The 16,760-nt window shown below is 43.4% G+C and overlaps 1 protein-coding gene and 1 long non-coding RNA gene across 17 annotated transcripts in view; one reads left to right on the top strand and one right to left on the bottom strand.

The window, feature by feature from the left end:
- LOC134483972 (uncharacterized) overlaps positions 1–16,760 on the top strand; it is a 66,985-nt gene that overhangs the window by 46,814 nt on the left and 3,411 nt on the right. Inside the window, exon 7 of the long non-coding RNA XR_015653063.1 lies at positions 15,914–16,094. This is a non-coding gene — a long non-coding RNA (uncharacterized LOC134483972). The remainder of the gene's footprint in view (positions 1–15,913; positions 16,095–16,760) is intronic.
- Prune2 (prune homolog 2 with BCH domain) overlaps positions 2,576–16,760 on the bottom strand; it is a 271,622-nt gene continuing 257,437 nt past the window's right edge. For 2 of the 16 annotated variants that reach the window (NM_001419567.2, XM_087549646.1), the window contains 4 exon segments: positions 2,576–5,715; positions 9,845–9,892; positions 13,872–13,910; positions 14,447–14,482. In NM_001419567.2, coding sequence (NP_001406496.1) covers positions 5,685–5,715; positions 9,845–9,892; positions 13,872–13,910; positions 14,447–14,482 — 154 coding nt within the window. In that variant the 3' untranslated portion in view covers positions 2,576–5,684. 16 annotated transcript variants of the gene reach the window in all.

The raw sequence follows: 16,760 nt of genomic DNA, 5'->3' as shown, positions 1-16,760 counted from the left end.
TGTTTCAGCTTGCATACTATAAAGAAGTGTCTTCTCCTATGTTTTTCCTTCTGTCCTTTTTGTTGATTTCACTCTTTAAGATGACTCCCAAGTGTAATGATGAAATACTGCCTAATACTTTTAAATTCACGAGGGCTATTATAATGTGTCATCTTTTGCTATTGTGTTATTGTGATGCTAGGAATCAGATCTGGGGTCTTGAGTGTGCCAAGCATAAGCCCTCCAGGGCTACAACTCCAGCCCTGTGACTGACTTGACTTGTGGAGAGATTACATGTGCAGAGGACCTTTGCTCTGGCGTGGGAAATATTCAAGCTGTTGGCTACGAGCTCAGTAAAAACATATTAAATAGGTGCTTTTAAACACACACATACACACACACACACACACACACACACACACACACACACACACACCCCTGTATGTTGGTCAGTGGCTGAAAGTGCTACAATCAGAGGCTCCTCTCAACCCAGCCCTGTGCCTTTTCAGAGAGCCAACAACAACTTGGCAAAGGCAATCGTGAACATGACAGACAACTGGAAAATTCATCTCATCAACTTAAGAGGGAAGAGTTTTAAAAGGAAATCAAGGCCGAAATGTCCAGGGCTGTATGTTCCTCTCTAGGGATGAGACTGAAGAAACAGGGGAGAGCAGTTATTTCTGTCAAAACAGTTATATACTTAAAAAAAGAATTATGGTTAAAAATGTTATTTTAGGGGCTGGAAGAATGGCTCAGCCCTAAGAACTCTTACTGCTCTTGCAAAAAACCTAAGTTTGATTTCCAGCACCCGTGTAAGTTGGCTCACGGCTGCCTGTAACTCCAGCTCCAGGGAGTTCAGTACCTTCTTTGGCATCCTGAGGCACTGCATGACATGGTGCACACAGAGGCCGGCAGGCAGGTAGGCAGACAGACAAACAGACACACAGGAGAACAAATGCATGCATACACATACGGAAAAGGATCTTTAAAGGAAGTTTTTATGGAGTAAATGTGAAATGAAACATGTAGGCAAATCAGCTCTGTAAAGCGAGTCCCACTCTGTAATGCCCAACGCTGTGTGAGGTTCAACGCTTTGAAGGTCATCAGCTGAACTAAAGACTTTCTTGCCCGTCTAGAATGATGAAATTGGGGCGGCTCCTGGCAAGGCTTCTGCACACCGACTCAGCCAACACAGGGAAATGGCAGAGGAGACCATACAAAGCCAAGCAGCCCTTTGGAGACACAGTCTGCATAGGCACAGCTTTTCCATGACCTCCCCCTGAAAGACACAGCATTGATGGCTGAAAGCCTAAGTTGTCCTTCTTTCTAAATTTTAAACTTAATTCCATAAGACTCCTTTTTATTCGAATTATTAATTAGGCTCTCCGTTTTACCCCTCACCACTCCTAAGAGTGTGCTTGAAAACACATGGGTTTGCATAATGCCTGCCTTTGTTTAGCATGTGGGTTTGGGAAAAATTTATTTCCTTTCCATCTCTGCCCTGTGACTTAAGTGTTCCTCTGAATGTGTAGCTTGTTGCCCCTCACAGCTGTGCCATGCTGAACAGTGTACACCCACCTCATTCTACCCAGTTCACCCCATCCCTCCATTCCCACCACCTTAGGCTACAGGATGGAAATGCTCCTAAATGTCCACAATGTCACAGTCTGGCAGTCTTTTGTCTGTGACGAGCTCAGCCTTGTCTTTGCTTTTTCCATTCCTTGATCCTGACAGACACCAGAACTCACCCTTCGGTCTTGAGAACACTAACATGCTCACGTTTTATTAGTGTATTTGTTTATTCAGAGTGCTGTGACTTCCTGTGGAAGACTATGTGCTAGGACTCTGTGATGCTGGGGAATGGAACCTAGGGCTTTGTCCATGCTAGGTAAGCACTCAACCAGCTCAGCTACTATTTATTTAATTTAAAAAAAAAAGGTATAGTTATGGTTTCCAACTCTGGTTTTGCCTAAAGGCTATGAAAGTTCAAAAAGACTCTAGAAAACAAAAAGGGAAACAATGACAACTGAGGTTGAAATGGCACCACCCGCTGTGTGTGTGTGTGTGTGTGTGTGTGTGTGTGTGCATTCATGTATGTGCGTGCACATATGAAAGCATGTGTGTGCATGAACACATGTATGTGCATGTGTATGTATGTGTGTATGTATGTGCATGTGTTTGTAGGTATATGTGTGTGCACGTGTGTATATGTATCCATGCCCGTGTGGGCACATACACATGCATGTGTGTGATTTGCTGGGGATCAGACACGGAACCTTGCTCATTCCAAGTGTGTGTTTCTCCACTGAACTCTACCCCAGCCCTTAGTATGCTTTACTTTAAAAATAAACGTCATGAAAATGCAATAGAAAGTGTCACGAAGAGATACTTCCAAAGAGTAAATGGTCCATTTTAAAAGTACAGTGCAAAAGCCTCCAAGACATAACAGGTAAAACTAGGCAGAAAACAATAGGGTTAAATGGCTGGGAAAGTCAAAATGCATAAGGCTTTTTGCCCGTGACAAATGCCCAGCATATTCTGTTCCTGCTCAGGGAAGCCACAGAGAGTTTCACTGAGTTGAAAAAGGAAACCACAGTGTGTGGAATCTATTTTTATTTTTTGAGTTACACAGTAGGGGTGTAGAGATACATTGTGTTCTTACATATTTTCATAATTTTAATCCATACTATCCAGATAGAATTTATTTCTTTACCAAAACAAGTCTAATATATACTTTATTCTGAGCAATCCAATACACGTAGAAAACTCTTTAGATATAGAAAAGATTAATGTGTGCACACCTAGATATTCCTAAAAGTAGCAGACCACTGGGGCATATGGATAAGACAAGAATTGTGCAGAACCATAAAGGAACTCTTAAAATGACATCCTAAGTATGTGAGCTAGGGAGGGTGGCTTCCTTGCTTATCGGTATGCCCTAGGGAGGAACCATATATAACACTGTATGGCTTCAGTAGGAACTTTGGGGTCTCCCTCCACCCCTAGTTATTTTCACTCTTCAACCACTCCCACCCTGATGACTCCTTGGTGTTCCCTTAACTACAAATCTACAGGAAAAGGTGCAAAGCAGGTCCTGGCAGTCCAGACCAAAGCAAGAATGCGCAGGGAACAGACCCTAGAGCAGAGCGATGTGAAAGTTACATCTACCTGATTATGGGCTATTTTCCCAGGATTCCCTAGAAGCCTATTCATTTGATGAACATGATAGCTTTTCTCTAGTACGTGCAATTAAAGTAACTTGTTTTTTGAAGACAGTAAGATAGCATGTGCTTAAATATTGTAATGGTATTACCTTCCTTAGGATATTCCAAACATCATTGATTTGAAACCGCTCACACTAAATTCACTATGTCACACCATGAGTGAGTAATTTTCCATACACGGACTCAAAGAAAAGTGTGAATGGCATGCCTGTTTGCCTGTTGCCATATCTGGTTGTGAAAAGCACGCTCTATCAACAGTCCCATGTCTACAGACTTGCTCAGCCGAACTCTGCAGTTCTCACAACATCGTAGGTTTAACAGAGCTGGAGGAACCGTGTAATTCATCTTCCAAAATGGAACATGTAGGAGTTGATATGCTAAGCAGGTGAGCAAATCAGGATATTGGATAACAATACTCATTATCACCATGATGTTTGAGGTGGGCTTCCAAAGGGCAGGGCAGGCTGTGGGAGCCTAGTCGACACTGGGGTTTTTCTATCAAATTAGCCAAAAAAAAAAAAAAAATGAGGAGGGAGATTGAAAAGAAGACAAAGGTCAAAAAAGATACTAAGTTGAAAGGGATCAGCAGGTGAAAGTAAGGGGTGGAGCCTTGTGAAGGAAAGGGAACTGGCACGGGTATATTGGGTGAGCTTGTATGGACGACAGATGGGAAACGGATAAAAGCAGATAGAGCCAGAGGAACCCTGGCGCCTGGGCTTCTTCAGGGCTCAGCTCTCCTCAACAGAGCCACCAGGCAGGGAATGTCTTCACTCTGTGCCTGCCGGCTACTTGGTAACAGATGACTTTGGAGAACGATTCTAAACGTTTTTCGGATATTTTCAGTTTGAGTCTGGCGAGTCCATGCGTTAAGAGAGCCACACTTTTGTGAGAAGGACCCACCGCTTTTTTCAGAAGGCCATGGGTGATGTTTCACTGTCTGTAAATGTTGAATTTTTTTTTTTACAAGCATAGACATGGTGGTGCAAGCCTGTAATGCCAGCACCTGGGAGGCCAAGGCAGGAGGATTACCACAAGTTTGAGGCCAGCTTGATCTACATAGTGAGTTCTAGTCCATTTAGGGATACATGGTGAGATCCTATCTTGAAAGAAAAAATGTTTTTGACAAAACCAAATGATATTACAGCCACCTCTGTGCACTCAGTTGGAAAAAACATTTAAATAAATGCACAGAGTATGGAGGCCAGGGTAGGAATGGATATTTGGGGTCAGCACACTTTTTTTTTTTCTCCTGTAAAGATAGTGTTTCTTCTTTGTGGAGAACTGTCTGTTGTCAGTATTCAGTTCTGGTGAAGAAGGTGCAAAAGAAGCTTCAGACAGATAAGTATTAATTTTTGTTTTCAACTGTTAAGTGTGGAAACCACCTTTCCTTGTAGTGACCGGGTCGTAGCCTCGGTATAGCTTGCCAACCTCTGCTAGAGATGCACAGATTGGAAGTGGCCATGACAATATAAGGGGTATCTAAAAACAAGAAATGGGCTATTTCAGAAAGGCTAGTATATACTTGCATTTAACGTTAAGTTTCTTTTTTTTTTTTTTTTTTGGTTCTTTTTTTCCGGAGCTGGGGACTGAACCCAGGGCCTTGCGCTTCCTAGGCAAGCGCTCTACCACTGAGCCAAATCTCCAACCCTAACGTTAAGTTTCTTAAAGCAGACTGTGCTTGCAATGCATCCGAGTGTTAATTTTGGATGATTCGATGTTACCCAATAATTTCTGAGTGGGCCACCTGGGAGTTGGCACACGAAGCATAAAGGTTGGAGCCTGTTCTGTGGCCTGAAGCACAGTTCATCTTAAGTTTCACAATATGAAGTTCTTCAGAGATCATTAGGGAGTGATGTTGTAAAGGAGCGATTTACAAACAGATACAGAAAGTAAAGTGTACATGGGTTAGAGAGCCCAGGTTCCTTCTGAAAAACTGAAAGATGACTGATGTGGATAGGAAGGGAGGAGATGCCTTAGCTGAAGGGGATTTGCTATCTGTCTGTCTGTCCTATTCAGGCTCAGCTTTTCATAGAGTTCCAGAGAGCCACATTCACAGGACAAGGCAAGCCCTGTGCATCTTAACTCTAGAGCAAGCTCTGCAGGGAAGTTCAGTCAGTCTACAGAAATGTATCTATGTCTGTCAAACAACAGAATTAGGCTTTGCTTTCGGTAAACACCAGTCTAAGGAACCGAGTCCCACTGCACCAAGGACTGACGTCAGAGTAAAATGGAAGGTCCTATCTTCTTGCTAAGGTTCAACTAAAATCATTGAGGCACATAATTGGCAAAAATAGGAAAATACACAACATTTCATAAAATATGTTAACCGTAAACAAATTCTCTTCCCATCCCTCCCCCCCCCCCCCGAGGTTTCCAATGGCACCAGGTGGTGCAAAGTGGAGATGTCACCATTTCTGTCGCTTCCAGGTAGGTGTGTCCCAGCAAAATCACGAAGCAGAGAGCGATTCCTCCCGCAGGCCATTAGGGCTTTTCTTTTAGCTTCATGTCAATGCTGGATGGAAGTGGGTCGAGGGGAGAGAACACACACCAATGAGGAACGTTCAACTCAGGCAGCACTTATTTTTATCTTTCTTCAAATAATTTAAAGAAATTGCCTAAGCTTTTTATGCTAGGAAATAATCTGCCAGTTGTTAGGTTTTTCTCGAGGCTGGAGGGACGGCGCCACAGGTAAGATCATGGCTGCTCTTCCAGAGGACCTGGGTTAGATTCCCATAACCCACGTGGCAGTTTACAACTGTTTATAACTTAGGAAATTCGACACCCTCTGCCAGCCTCTGTGGACATCGAGCATGCACAGTGCACAGACATACATGCAAGCAAAATACTCACACACATATAAATAAATAGCTAAATAAATATTTTAAAAGTAAAATATTGGCTGTTTCTTTTTACAGAAATGCTCACGGAAGCATTTTATACCATTTCAAAAAGACCCAGGAATGGAAGGCTCACGTCAAGCCTCAAACCCGAAGTGAAATCAGATAAAGAATATCTCTATGTCTTCCTATTTTGAGTGACCACTTTCCTTTCTTGTGATAGTCAGGTTTTGCCATCCACTTGGCTGAAGAGATGGTACAGCATGCGTCTGGGTGGGTCTGTGGATATGTCAGCCGTGGAGTCTGGGCTGGGTGGTGAAGACCCGTCTTGAATGAGTGGCAGTGTCTACCAGACTGGGTGCTGGATGAAATGGAAAGCGACAGAAGCCAGACAGAGCCTGCTGTCTGCTCACACCACCCATCCCTGACTGGAAGTCTTTTCTCCTGCAGGTCCTTTTAGACCTCAAATTTCAGGTTCTTTTGCCTTTGAACAAGGGCTCATGCCTGAAGCCTTCCAGAGAGCCTCCGTCCGTCCCTGAACTGGGTCTGCATTCTGTCTCTGGGGCAGCTAAGCATCAACTTTCTTTCTTAGTTCTCTTAGCTCCTCTCTAACATGGAACAAACATCATCTTGGATGCATACACAGATACACAGGAAGAGAACTAGAGTCAGTGAACAGTCGGAGAGGACTCTAGTCACGATACAAAGAAGGGCCAGTAATGGGAAAGCAACATGTCATGAAGTCTGGATTTCTCTCTGCCCTTCTAACGCATCGGTTTTCCTGGGGTGGACTTTCCTCTGGCCTATGTGGCGAGCAAGTCCCTTCTAGTAACTTTGCAGACAAAGCCACATGTACTCTAGAGAACTTGCTGGTCTAGGGTGTCCAAATGTGGTGGTTTTCCTTTGGAATTCCCTCAGTAACTTCAGCAGTGTGTATCTGCGCTCACTGACCGCATGACCCACATCCTTCCAGTTCCCATTTCTGGAATGTATCCCATGGAGATCGGTTGACACAGCCTATCTCACCACTAGGGAAGGAGTAGCTCTACCTTGACAATAATTCGAGCTTGAAGAGGGTGCTGTGACAGATATGACAAGGGACAGCTCAAAGGGGACCAGACACTGGGGTTGTTTATTTCTTGTGCCATCAAGGATCTGACTTACTATCTGCAGGTCTCCAGTTGGGTGGTGTCTTCTTTCATCTACTCGACTCTCACATCTGTTTCTAACTTGCACAAAGCAGGACATTTAAAACATGCATTTGGTTCTAAGAGGTTCTATGATGTACTTGGAAGCCAGGGCTTGGTCTGAGTTGGTAACTGCAATCTAGGCCTTTGACAAAGACCTGATCCAACACGTCAGAATATATATCTCAACACTTATTTTTTGTTGTTCTGACTCCTTTGCAAAACGTTTTTGGGTTTAAATCATTGTTTTGTTTTGTTTTGTTTTGTTTTGTTTTATTTTCAAGACCAAATAGCTGAAAGACTAAAACCTGTTTACCCAGAGTAGAGAAAGAGCAACCGAGGACAACTTCCTGATAAGCTGGTACAGGAAACCACTCTGCAGATTGCTTTTAAGACAACGGTTACCTTGTGGGGTTAATGAAGGCACTGATATTGCTTCTGATTCACCTTCACCACATGGAGCCATTGACCATCTCATTTAAAAATACATTACAAATGGAGATAGCCCTGTGTTAACTTTGTCATGTGGATGACTAAAATCCAAACCTAAAGTGAGGTGGAAAGCACGGAAGGTAATTTCCTAACAGCGTCCCTTTTGAGACTGACACAGATGGCAACCTTTGACCAGAACTGAAAGTAGACTGGGGATTCCTCCAGCCTGGGAAGAGGAGCTAAACTGTCCATAACCGGCTTGGCCCTGTGCAGAGCGACCTACCATTCAGTGACAGGCTGGGCTCACCTCTCGCGTGCACTAAGTGAGGTTCCTTACAAGGCAAGTGGCAATATTGTTTAGTAGCAGTTAAAAACACTTGTGTTTTACGGAGGAGGGGTGGCAAAGCAGGAGAATGTTCCTTCTCTCTGTAGAGAACGGGAGGCCACAACAGGTCTCTTACATCTCCCTTCATTCTTAGCTGGACTGAGCCCCCTTGAAAGGCCTGGGCCCAATTTGCAATTCGTCCCTTCAGTCCTAGCTACAGGGGTAAAATGCTCCCATATAGGCAGGACTCTTCTATCTCCCCAGAAGCTTGGAGAAGATGAACAGGTTAAAGCATGTACGCAAGCAAGCAACCAAAGAAATACCGGTCTGGAGGTCAAGGGAGAGAATTCTTGCCCACTCTAGTTCCCTGTCTGGGGTCTCATCCTGCTGCTTAGGGAGATGATGCCTGGTAGGTGCTCAGGAAAGACAGGGATGAAGGAAAGGGAAACTTCTAGGGGACATGTTCTTATAAGAATGGGAAGTAACATCAGCAATTCACAGCATGGCTCCTTTCCTCCCACCCAGCCCCGGATGGAACCCACACAGGAATAGATGCATCGCCCTGTACACCAACCCCAAAGCCCTCTCACCAATAGAGAACAGACAAACAAGGCAGGCAGAGGAATGGGTAAGCTCCAAGATGTAGCAGCAATAGGCCAATGAGGGGCAAGCTGAACAGTGGGCGTTGTTTGTGTTTAGGGGGCATTGCTTCTAAAATGCTCTGAATTTGAAAGATAGATTACGGTAGAATGAGAGGCTGAGGTATGTTTGCTTTGCAAAAACATCTTTGCTTGAAGCAAATGCTGCTGTCATCTCAAGAGTTTGGACAAGAGTGACCTGTAAGAAAAAAAACTACATGATTCAGAATGTCCCCTTACAACATTCATCCTGCTTTTTGTTCCTTTTTTAAAGTTGGGACTCAGTGTTTTGTTCCTAAACTTCCTTTAAGCTGTAAGGTCAACAAGGCAGCTGCAGACACTGCTGAATTTCTATCTCCACTTTGGATCTGGAGGAGAGTGTGACAAGATATGTTTAGGTTGATCTTTGGTTGTCTTTCTTGGTCCCTGGCAACAAGAATAATCCTAATTCAAGCCAAATTAGGATGCCCTTGCTGGGCGTCCAAACAGACATGGGCAGTCTCATGTGAACAGTGTCTGTCCTTTGTTAGATGAGAAGTGGCAACCTTTCCATACGTCTACCTCTCTGATTTGAAAGCCACCAACCCCACCTCACCCCTTGACCCCCTTTTTAATGGCTGCAAAACGTGGTTTATCCACAGTTCCTTTTTCTCTTCTGTAAAATGTACCCCATAAGCTTATTCTAGAATGTTATCAGGTACTGAGTATGATTTCTTACAGAGTCTGATACAGGCTAAGAGCTCTATGCATGTTCAATTTCCATTTTTTACAGGACAGCAATATTATATAACTATATAATTCCAGAAGTCCCAGGCAGGATCAACTGCCTCTTAGAATTTGCAAAGCAAAGATATTTCTCCTCTAGTCACCAAAATATCAAATTCACACGGAAGGTTCCCTGACTGTGACGGATGATATAATTCTGAAAGCCATTTTGCATTCCTCTTGCCCCAGTGTTTTTACAACTGGCCCCAAAATTCCTTTGCAAATTTTTGGAGTGAGAAAGTGGGACATCAGGTAAAGCATTCAGTTGCCTTTTGTGGCGATCACTGAGACAACAGTAGCTGGCAAATGTCTCGTCACTTGGTCATTTCAGGATCAGAGTTTGTGAAAGCTGAACATCTCGTTAAGTTTACCCAATCCTGGATGCATCAGTTTCCTTTGAGCCCAGCCATACAGTACTACATGTAAGCACATAGCTGTTATTGGCAGTGAGTCTTACTCCTTTTCCATAGAAGTCATTTCTGGATCATTGTAAAGGCAGCTAGTTCTGAGTGCAGAGGAGAACAAACAAACAAACAAACAAACAAACAAACAAACAAACAAACAGGAAGTAGTTAACATTTTCTCATTATTACTGCCATTCAGCATCTCTGGTTGGAGCATTTGAAACTGTTTAATCTGGACCATTTGCTACTCCTTTTTCAATCCCAAATCTATACCAGAACAAATGATGTTACTAACAAATGATGCTATTTTAGCATCATGCCTGAGATATAGCCATTAACTGAGATATAAAAATATCAATAATAATAATAATAATAATAATAATAATAATAATAATCTTCAAATACCTCCAGTGGTTATCTGTCCAAGTCACCTTTTCTTACTTTTTAAATCTGTTCTTATGCAGTGAAGATAAATACTGAAAAAATTACATAGCTCAAATAATAAAAAAATTTTAGATATAAAGGAAAACTTTAAAACATCTGAATTTTGTCTGCACACCACACAGTCAACCTTCAGTTTTCACAAGAAGGACTTTTCACGGTGTGGAAAGAAAGACTGCTCAGGTCATCTCTACTTGATGTCAGTGCAGGAGAGGGGCAGGACACTCACCCCTACTGGAGGGTGGTGGGGGGCTGGCAGTGCTCAGGTGCAGTTATGAGTTCTAATACTACCTAAGCGAGACAGGTCCAGGAAGAGAGGAGCAGCCTTAGCAAACGGTGAAATCAAAGTTATTGAAGGCGCACGTGTCTTTGTGTAACTTAGCTGTTCTTGATATCCATAACATCAGTGCGATAACTGTACTTACGGATTTCAAATTCACCTTATGTCAATTCCTAATATTTAGTACACTTCAGCTTTTATACCTGTTTCCTCCTCTGGTAAGTCTCCACCCCGGACCCCCTCCCAGCAAATGGGAAAAATGATTTAAAAGAGTCTATGGGTCTTTTTACTTATTTTTAAAAAAGATTTTAAAAATTGTGTGTATGACTGTTTTGCGTGCATGTATGTATGTGCACGGCATGTGTGCCTGTTGCCTGCAGAGGTCAGAGGATGGAGCTGGATACCGCCGAGCGGCCATATGGTTTGGGGCCACCAGATCCTCCCAAGCCAGGTCCTCCCCAAGTGCAACAAGTGCTCTTAACTGCAGAGCCACAACTCTAGTCAAACTAATCCTTTTTAAATGCAAGAATTTCTTTTCTGCTGAGTCTGACTGAACAAGCTGATTTATCCACTTGCATGAGTGTTTACGACTAATTCAGTATTTTCCTGAAACTGTCAGGTGGCTGTTTCCCTTGCTACCCATGGCACCCTCCCTTCCCTTCCTCACCCTGCTGGTGGTCTGGTATTTTTATGGAGAAGATTTGGCAAGCCTAGACAGCAGGCAGTGAGCTTACAAAGGCCAGCGAAGCTGGATTAGAACCAAGAAAGGGAAACCTCCTAAGCCCAGGCTTTCTGCCTTTTAACTTTAGCTGATCTCTCTCGAAAGAGAACGGCGATTTCAGGTGTTTAAATGCTACCACTGAAACGGCAGCAGATGGGTTCTTCCTCGTTTGCGAACTAAGAATGGGTTTGCATATAGCACAGACCCTTCAAAAGTATGTCCTACCTCTGTGTGGGTATAGGGTTCGAAAGAAAGCTGTCAGGCAGAGCCAGTTCTATGGAGGTAAAGGAAGCGTGTTGTACCACATGTACCAACATGATGGGGAGGATGAGGATTTAAAATGTCTTAGGGATGGGGAAAGGCACTAGCTAGGAAGGCTCTGTTCTTTAATGTTTACTATCCGACTCAGGTAAGAGAAGTCCAAAGTTTTCTAACAAAGCCACAGTCACAGTCACAGTAACAGAACGAACCTGGGGATAGCTGGCTTCCAATTTTAGATAAACAAGGATCATATTTTCTGAGCTAACACTCATACAGAATCTGCCCCAGGAGTTTAGGGACTGCATCTAAGGCTAAAACATGGTTAGGGAGGTCCAAGGGGTACCAACCTGGTTGGATTTTGAGGCATTCTAAGCCTCTGTGGGACCAGGTGCAGTGGCACACGTCTTTAATCCCAGTCCTTGGGAGGCAGAGGCAGGTGGATATTCATGAGTGGTCTAGTAAGCAAGATCCAGGCTATCGAAGGCCACCATAGGGAGACTCAGAAACAAGAATGAGAAAAATACTGAAAACCAACCCCCTGTGGGGTCAACAGAGCTCAGTTCGCTTTCTTTATATACATTCGAATGTGTGAACACTGTTAAATTTCATAATTGAAAAGAGTAGAATGAACTGGGGTTGGATTCTTATGGCAAATGGCTTACCCAACGAATCTGCATCAAGAATGCCAAGACCTAATAATTTTTATTCAGGCATTTTACATGTAAAAGATTCAGATTTTAGGCAAATAATCCTATAGGCTACCTGCAACGCATATATTCAGCACCCACCTCCCACCACCAATGGCTAGGTGGGTTGTTTTAATGAGGAGACATTTGTAGCCGTACAGGATAAATTCACTACTTAGCATTTATTTAGAATTGGTAGCTGCCCTGAACATTGTTCAGGATTTTTGCTTTTGTTGTGAAAATTAACATTATAAGAACCATTTAAAATAGAGATTAATGTACAATATGGCAGGCTTTCTGGATAGCTGTTGTATATATTTAATAATGTCTTTGCGGTCTTGGAAATGAGGAAAGAGCATGACTTGGGGATCTCTCCAGTCAGCTCAGGCCTGACATTCCAGGGCTGTCTCTCAGTACCACTGGGCAGAGGTTAACTTGTAAATTTATTTCCCGCAGTGATACAGCTATCTCTGTCTGGTGGAAAGATAGCCTGGTGTCACTTTATTGCCCCACTGAACATTAACCAACTAGATATCTAACCCAACTATCTTATCCAAACAGCCTTTTGTGAATTCCCCGTACCTAAAATCTGCACTTGCGCTTTCTGTAGATTCAATTGCAAGTTGTCAAAAACAGTAAATGGAAAACTAGAGAAATAAATCATTCCTAAGTCTTAAGTAACTTCTGGCATAGTACATTACCCATTGTGAATGACAGGTATGTCTGTAGAGGAAAACAGTGCAATCAGGGGCTGGAGCTGTATGTGGTCTCAGGTATCCATGTGGTGCCTTAGAACAAGGCAAGGAGTGATGGCTGTAGATATGCAGCTTAAATTCTTCTCAAGTTCATGGGAACTCCACTGGTTTCCTAACTAAATAATCCATCGAATAACATCACTCGGCCTGTGTTCATTTTATGTTTCCTGACAGTATATCTTTGCCCTTTTCCAGGACTGTGTTTCACCAAGACCGAGCAGTGTCTGGCCCCAATGAAAATAGCATTATTAAAAAAAAAAAAAACAATAACAAAAGCTAAACCAAGCATTCGTTGATTTTCACTATTATTTTATGTGTATGGATGTTTTGTTTGCATGCATGTCTGTGCACTATGTGTACATGTAGTGCTTGGAGAGGCCAGAAGAGGATTTAGGATCCTTTAGACCTGGAGTTACAGACAGTTGTGAGCCCTTATGTGGGAATAGAACCCTGGTCCTATACAAGAACAGTCAATGCTAATAACAGTTGAGCCATCCCTCTAGCCTCAGAGTGTTATTTAAATCTTGGCTATAAAACAAATTCTACACAAATCTTCCCAGTTCTTTGTTACTGTTTCTTCTTATGATATGAATGGGTGTGGTTCTGTTGCCTCGATATAGTTAAAGGTTATACAGACACAATATTCTATGTAACAATGTCTGTGATGTGTTTTCTGGTGATATCCAGAATTTCAGATCCAACCAAAAATAATTAAACAGTGACAAATGCCTTCCTCAAGGTAACCAGGATTACGGGAAAATAGATTATATTGAAAACATCAGTGATTACATGGGCCACAGGAAAAAGGGAATTTTCAAGGTACAGCCTTATTATCAGGGCGCAGTAAGAAAACATCAGGCATGCAGATTCCCCCAGTCATTCCTGAAACACGAGCCAACATCACACCAGCCGCAAAAATGAAAACCCAAGTCTTACTTAGCCGCTTCTGATGCTTCCCTCAGTTCTTCATCCAGTCTGCACGAGCAAAAATTATCGATGGAGAAAAGAAACAAACAAACAAACAAACAAAAGCAAGCAGAGCATGAGCAAAGCGGAGCCAAACGGAAGTGGTGCGTGTTGGCTTTTTTTTTCCATAACTGTCTTCGGGCCCTCAGAGACACACTGGGCTAAACAGGGTGCTATTCCTTCCTGTTTGGCAGTAATGTATGTTTACTTTGAGAATCCTGTCATGAAGGTGATGTAGATATTGTAGGGGTTGAGCAACATGCTGGCTAAATAAAGCTCAGAGCATTCGTATCAGTGTGCTGGGTCTGGTTAAAGTTAGCTTGCAGCCTGGGCCAGTCAGGGGGCTATCTCTTTAGTAGGTTTCAGTCGCAAACCGGGTTGACCTCAACAGCTTTGCGCACAGGACAAAGACTTTGACAGGAACACAAAGGACTGATAAACGGACTCTTCCTCCGGCAGCATGTTGAGGTCACCCGCAAATACAAGACCGGAGTACACACACAGGGGGGTCCAGCGTGAATACAGATCTCCAGATTGTTTTTTACCTCACACTTCTTTTAAAAGATTTCTCTTCATCGTACCTTACAAGATAAGAAACGGAGGCAGTGAGGACAGCAAGGAAGGGTAGGGAAAATGACAGGTAAATGCTTTCATCAGTCAGAACATGAGAGAAAAACACTCACCCAGACAACAATGGGCTATGGAGGGAAAACTTACTCGTGTTAGGCACAATTGTCAATTTACAACTCATAAATATAGAATCGATTTTCACTATTTCTAGATTCAATATTTGCAAGTTTGCCTGCTCACTAAGACATCTGAAATCCCCAAAATCAATGTACAGTTCTTTCAGTCATTTGTGGACACGGACAAGGTGACAAAAATTCTTGCCCTGTGTGCACAGAATCGGCACAAATCCAGCAGGATGAGGTGGTGCCTTCCTGTCTCAACAGTTTCTTTGCTAAATGTTTGCCACATTTTTGTGCTTTTGGCTGGTGGTTGTGCTATTTAAAACAGTGGTGAAGCATGTTACCCAACATTGCCTGTTTGTGGGCACGAGAAAGCCAGTGCATTTCACAGAGACCATGTGTGGCCTTAAGATTGTTTTAGGTACAAGTTGTGGTACTGGGGCCTTGAGAACAAAATTTTGGTTTGTTTTGGTTGTTTGGGAAACGGTCTTTCTGTGTAGCCCAGGCTGGCCTCAGGCTCAGGGACCTTGTGTTCCAGTCTCCTGAGTGCTGTGATCACACATGCTTGCCACCACACCTAGCCAAGTAAAGGGTTGCTACTCACTAGTCAACAGTATGTGTATACACTAAGAACCTTTCTCAAACAGACACACATGTGAGCCAAGGTTAAATGCTGGTGGATGATGAAAACATTGCATCCAGCCCCGGATTTCCCTCAGGAATAGTGGCTCAGTGTTCACCGAGTGTCTTCAGTGACTCTATTGACTACAACTGTCCCTAGCTAACAAGGGCCAACTGCCATCAACGAATATAAACTGCACTCATCACATTGATGCCAGGCCCTACCCAGCTGAATTCTGGTCTTGGGACTGTCTGGGATCAGATGCTCTGAATGTCATTCAGTAAAAGCAAATAGTTCTGGCTGTGTTCGATTTGAAAATTTCACAATGTGAAAGATGAAGCGACGGGTGTTAGTAAAGGACATGGCAGAAAAAAAATGCCCTGGGGTGTATAACAATGGCAGGAGGAAACAGATGGGGAGGGACCAGGAGGACCCACAGTGCTAGGTTCTTCCTCCAGAAAACAAGTCTTTCTAAATGGAACTCTTCCTCTTGAAGCAGCTTTTCCAAAAATGCACCCCTTGAGAATACATGGAAGGTGCCTGGCTATGACTAGCTTCTCAACTGAACCCCCTCCCCAGACCCACAGTACAGCAAGTCGCCAAAGCAACTCAATCATAGCCCATAGTAGCTTTCTGTTTACTGCTCTCCTTCAGTCCTCAGGCCAATCCACACTCTGAGAATTATTTCCCCATTTTTACAGATGTGAACATTAAGCCTGGGAGGATTTTCATAGGCTGCCTGAAGCCTCAGACATCGAGAAGTGGAAGGGAAGGTTCACATCAAATTGCCTCTGAAGCCTGCCCTCTTTTCATCCCACTGTCTCCAACACGCCACGGAAGCCCTGCTGATTTTCTGGAAAATAGCCAATGTTCACTCCCTTAGTAAGTGAGAATGTCCTTGTCATCTTTTGCAAAGGTACAGGAGGTGGTGGACAAATGAGAACCGGAGACAGAAGCTCGTCAGGCACTTTAGGGGCAGCTCCTCAGAAAGGATCAGATCTGATTTTTGTCCTTGCATAGAAGCCAGAAATGTTTGTAGTTATGTCCTGGCTTGAGGCTAGAAACGCAAGTGTGTTTGGGGCATATAGCCTGATCTGGTTTCTTGTTATCCCCCCCCGCCCCTTTTCTACATAGAATACTCTTGTCTGGAAGCGATATATGAGGCTGTGATAGAAACTTGGGCACATGAATATGTGGTACGTGGGACAGCTAGGCTGATCAGATCCCCTGCTATTGCAACATGGTCCCATGTCTCAATCTAGAAAAGCCATATTAACCCCTAAATAGGGACATTTGATGGCACCCTTTCCTTGGGACCTGTTCTTACTATACAGGAACTCTGTTGGTATCTTGTCTACAAACTAACCTCCATTCTAAAACTCATCCTCCCCATTGTCTGTGAAATTCATTCTTTGAGTCTGTGGAATAAAGGACCCAGAAGCCACTGACCTGGCGTGACTTTTGGCTATTAATTTTCCAGGACCCTAGACACCATCCCACCATCGCTGCTTACCTGAAGCTTCCATGAAGCTTCCATTGCTTGCAGGA

Source organism: Rattus norvegicus, chromosome 1, assembly GCF_021556685.1.
Source record: "Rattus norvegicus strain SHRSP/BbbUtx chromosome 1, alternate assembly SHRSP_T2T, whole genome shotgun sequence".
In the NCBI taxonomy this organism is placed as follows: domain Eukaryota; kingdom Metazoa; phylum Chordata; class Mammalia; order Rodentia; family Muridae; genus Rattus; species Rattus norvegicus.
This window is presented reverse-complemented; position numbering and strand designations above follow the sequence as displayed.